The 4,706-nt window shown below is 38.8% G+C and overlaps 1 protein-coding gene across 1 annotated transcript; it reads right to left on the bottom strand.

Annotated features, from left to right (window-relative positions):
* Positions 1 to 875: 875 nt before the first annotated feature.
* LOC127208861 (vomeronasal type-1 receptor 4-like) lies at positions 876 to 1,904 on the bottom strand. The gene has a single exon (XM_051168486.1). The coding sequence runs from the start codon at positions 1,902 to 1,904 to the stop codon at positions 876 to 878; it is 1,029 nt and encodes a 342-aa protein (XP_051024443.1).
* Positions 1,905 to 4,706: the final 2,802 nt, after the last annotated feature.

Below are 4,706 nucleotides of genomic sequence, written 5' to 3'. Positions count from 1 at the left end.
AACAGATGGCAGCTGCACACAGGCCTCGGTCTGCTCAATCACACTCAGTGATCCATCTTGGAAAAGACACATCAACATTTTACATCAACATAGAACTATAGACAGACATAAAAAGAAACTTTACTGAGTATTTGTTATCTAGTTTACTGAACAAATACAGCTTATTCCTGCCAAGAGCTGTCAAAAATACAAAAGAAATGAAGTGTTTCAGGGCATTTAACTTCTGTGACTGGTGCATTGGGCCTCTATTGACTCAAGGCAATGTACATGGGTGGATATATGAACAGACACTTTGAATTAGCCTAAACAAACTCCATAGTATGAACATTTAGAAACAGTGTTAGGCAAAAGACAAAAAAATTCTGAACTAATATAATTACATCAGTGTGAATTTTGATAAAATTATAAAATCTATCTGCATATATCTTGTCATGGTCATGGTAAACCAGTTTTGGAAATCCTACTTAAAGTGATTTTCTAGGAGCTGAAGAGTTGGCTCAGATATTAACAGCACTGGCTGGATGTCCAGAGGATCCAGCCTCAATTCACGGCAACTACATATTGTTTCAGAACCATCTGTCAAGTCCAGTTATTCACAGGGTGTTTGATAATCTCTTCCAGCCTCTACAGCCCCATGTATGAACAGGCTACACAGTCTTAAATGCAGAACAAATACTCACATATAGTAAATTAATACAAAATGTCATAAAAATACTGAACAGTGGGTAAGGAGGTTTCTATATCTTTGTCATTTGGTGACATTACTCTCAGTGCAAGGACTGAGTCACCAAGATTGTTGTTTGAGAATAAAAATGCTTAACCTGCTGTGTGAGATTTGGTCTAACCCACAAGATTGCAGAATGGGAAGTTTTTTCTTACCTGTTGAACATGTAATGAGAAAGACAGTTTCTCATTCTCTCCCACTGAGCATCCCAACACTCAGTGAGAAACCCATCCCTGTGAATCAGCACAAGGGGGCTAAAAGTTGCATAACTAAGAGAAAGAAATTCTCGTGTATTTACCATCAAGGTATTATCTCCTGATGAAAGACTTAAAAATAGAGAAAAGGCACAATCGGACCAGTAGAAGAAAACAAAGCAGAGCATCAGAAGGAGGACACTCTGAGCAGCTCTCAGCTCAGGGGGAGTTCTGTAGAGAAGCTTGGAGTTCTGAAGGTAGAGGACATGCTGGTGGTGCTTGTGGAGAAGAAATATCATGTAGCCACTGGCCCCTCCCATGGCGCCCTGGAACACTGCGTCTCTCAGGACCATGAGAGGGAGAACAATCCATTTTATATTCTGAGTTGGCATCATAAAATAACAATACTTATCATCACCCATAAGCTGTGATACATTCATTTTTGTACTTGTGGTAGAATGGATAAGGTTCAAACCTATTAAAGAATTGAGTATCCAAAAGACTAAGAAGACTGGAAGGATGTGCCATGCAGAATTTGGTCTGAGCCTCCTCCACCCAGATGCTCTGGGACTGATGATGATAGCCTGGACCACAGTGAGGAGACTGCTGGTGCAGATGGAGAGGCCACGGGCCACCCTCTCCTGGTAAATGAGGATCTTACAGCCTGTGTCATCTAGGAAGTTTCTCAAACCAAAAACTTCTATTGTCTTCGGCAATCCTTTTGCAAGAATAATCATGATGTTTGTAAAAGCCAAGTGGATGAGAATCAGGTGTATGGGTTTCTTCTCAGGGCCTCCCCACCAGCTGAACATGTAGTTCACAGAAACAGACATGTTCCCCAGAATGCCAAGCATGGCCATAAGGAGAAAAGTTATTCTCTTAATAAACTTCAAAACCATTTCTTCCTTCCTTGTATACAGGATGCAAATACATTTTAAAGAAAATATCAGTATGCTAGACATGGATCTGAAATGCACATTTTTCATAATAGCATTTTCTGGTGTTAAAGAGGCAGTGGTGCACACATGTGATGTTGCAGATTTGGTCCCTGAAATTCACCCCTTTTCCTGTGGACTCTGGTTTACTGTGTGTGCTCTGACAGATTGTTAGTAACTGATATTCAATCCTGAAGTTTTAATGGAGACCTTTATTATTTAGATCCATACTAACAAACTGATTTATTCAAATTAGTAGGGTGTGTGTGTATGTGTGTGTGTGTGCATGTATGCATTATCTTGGTTACAGCTCAGCATTGTTGAACTGAATTCCAAATTTCCTCAAACAAAATTTTACTCTCTGTTTCTCATTCTAGTTGACCCTATTTCTCTACCCAATTTGCAAACCTGAGTCTCATGTTTAATCTGTTTGCCTTCTGCTCATCACACACAAACACTGGGAACCCCTGCTGGTCAATGTCTGTGACATCTCTCAGATTGAATAACTTTATCTTTCATATCTCTCCTTCATGACTGATATTCTTTTTTATTTTCATCATGATGAGCATAACAACTTCTATATTTTCATTTGACCATATGTTTTGTATCTTCAATTTCTACGTCTTAATATTTTAAAAGAAATTTTAAACTTTTTCTTAGATAATTCTGTGATTTATCACCACATAAATGATAACTAGAAAAATTTAAATGTATCCTTTAATGTCAACTCAGATTTAAATATCTTTCCAGAGAGATCACTGCAGTCAGAAATGAATCACCAAAATATATGCCGCAAAACATGTGACCACCAGGTTGTAGGCAGTGAGGATGTCTAGGAAAACACTGGGGTGATTCCTCGGAGACAGGGTATCTGAGAGCTGTGACACTATGGATGGATCAGGGCATTTGTGACCCCAGTTAGTGACCTCAGGAAATCTAAGGGAGCATGGAGAAGCTCTGGAGAGGATGCTCCTGAGGAGATGGATGGAGGAAGGGGATTGATGAGGTGATAGTTGCTGTCATGAGAGGCCTGCATTTTATTACTTATGAGCCCTAGGTTTCTGCATGGTTTGCAGCCCATTCTCCTTCTGTTTATTTTTTTCAACATGATTGTCAGGCCAGCTGCTCTTTTCTACATCAACCAAGTTGATTCCAGAACTTAGAGCTCAGCAGGATGTTGCTCTTCTTGTCTGGGAGCTCCACTGTCATTTCTCAGGGATTTATGGAGAGCATTGGGCACCTTTCCTATAATAAAAGGAATCTAGATGCTTAGGTGGCTCCATGTGTTTGTGTTTGTTCTGAGTACTTGGGGTGCCTCTGTTCACTGCTCACCTTCCTGCTAAGCTCATGGGATTATGTAAATGTCCGTGTCCTCCTGACCTCACATGTGGCATTTGTGAACCCGAATAGTTTCTCAGGTTTTTGTTCAGGTGACTTCATGACTCTAAAAGTCAATCATTGCCTTTAAAAAAATGTTTTATTAATTTATTCATATTACATCTCAATTGTTATTCCAGCCCTTGTATCCTCCCATTCTTTCATTGCCTTTCATATGCTGCTCTACTGCAGGCTGGAAATCACAATACCATGCTAAGTAACTGAACACAATGAAGAATGCTCCAGACATTAACGCCAGGCACATCAGCTTCCATTATCATATTTACAATCAATATTAAGGATTTGGTTAATTGGAATCTGTAAAAATTTCTTCCATCAATTCATCCCAAGTAATGATGGGAAATATTATTTTTTTGTTTGTGTAATGCTTCATCTCCTCTGTTTAGACATTTCTTCCCTTTTCCAAACTTTAAATAATATTTGAGCTCAGCTTCTAATCTTTTAATAATTGATTCCTTCTATTGAAGTGGACCATCAGGAGAGGGAGAGGTGACTGGTCTCCCACATTATCTTCAGAAATGCTAGCAAATTGATTTAAAAGATGGGACATTCTTATCTTTAGATTGACGGATGATACCCTGTCTAGGTATTAGCCCCCAAGGTATACATCCACCCACCCTGGTTTTCTAAAAGAACCAAATAGAAACAGAAACAGATCATTGCTCTTTGCTGCTTAGTGCTGTGATGAAGCTGAGATGAGCTGTTTCACAGCCTGGATCCCTCACAGCAGGGATCCTCAAGATGGTGACCGTAACTGTTACTCTAAGGTTTAAAGTTCTACAATCCACCAGGGATACCATGACTGAAGTTGAGATGATTATTTATAATATTTGATCGAATCAAGAGACCATAAGGGTGGATACAGAAGAAAATTCTTTAAATTATGAATTAAAGTTATTGTTAAAGAAAACATAATATAACATTTCTAAAGGGGAATTGCATCAAAGCAAAAATACAAATTTTATAAGCACTAGTCACACCATTGGTGTCAAAATGCTGACAAGCATAGAAGCTAAAAAATAAGAATTTTTGTTTCTTTTTCTTTTTCTTTTGTCTTTTTAAAAATTATTTTTTTTATTAATTTATTCTTGTTACTTCTCAATGGTTATCCCATCCCTTGTATCCTCCCATTCTTCCCTCCCTCCCATTTCCCCCTTATTCCCCTCCCCTATGACTGTTCCTGAGGGAGACTTCCTCCCCCTGTATATGCTCATTGGGTATCTTTTGTCTTGTTAGTTTTGAGACACAGTCTCCAATGTCAACAAGGCTAGACTTGAACAATTAATTTTCTTGCCTCAATCTCTCTAGTACTGATGTCATAGGAGTGTACCATTATATTTTTCTTCAGTTTTTATAGACATCTAAAAATCTTCTCTATCTTACTGATTCCTATAAAAAGGTAACCTCAGGCAAAGACCCACCCAGAGCTCTGTCATGGTACTACAGCCTGAGGAT

The sequence above is a fragment of the Acomys russatus genome, chromosome 3 (genome assembly GCF_903995435.1).
Source record: "Acomys russatus chromosome 3, mAcoRus1.1, whole genome shotgun sequence".
In the NCBI taxonomy this organism is placed as follows: domain Eukaryota; kingdom Metazoa; phylum Chordata; class Mammalia; order Rodentia; family Muridae; genus Acomys; species Acomys russatus.
This window is presented reverse-complemented; position numbering and strand designations above follow the sequence as displayed.

Excerpts from the sequence above, each read along its gene's own strand:
- LOC127208861 (XM_051168486.1), bottom strand. The coding sequence starts at position 1,904 with ATGAAAAATGTGCATTTCAGATCCATGTCTAGCATACTGATATTTTCT.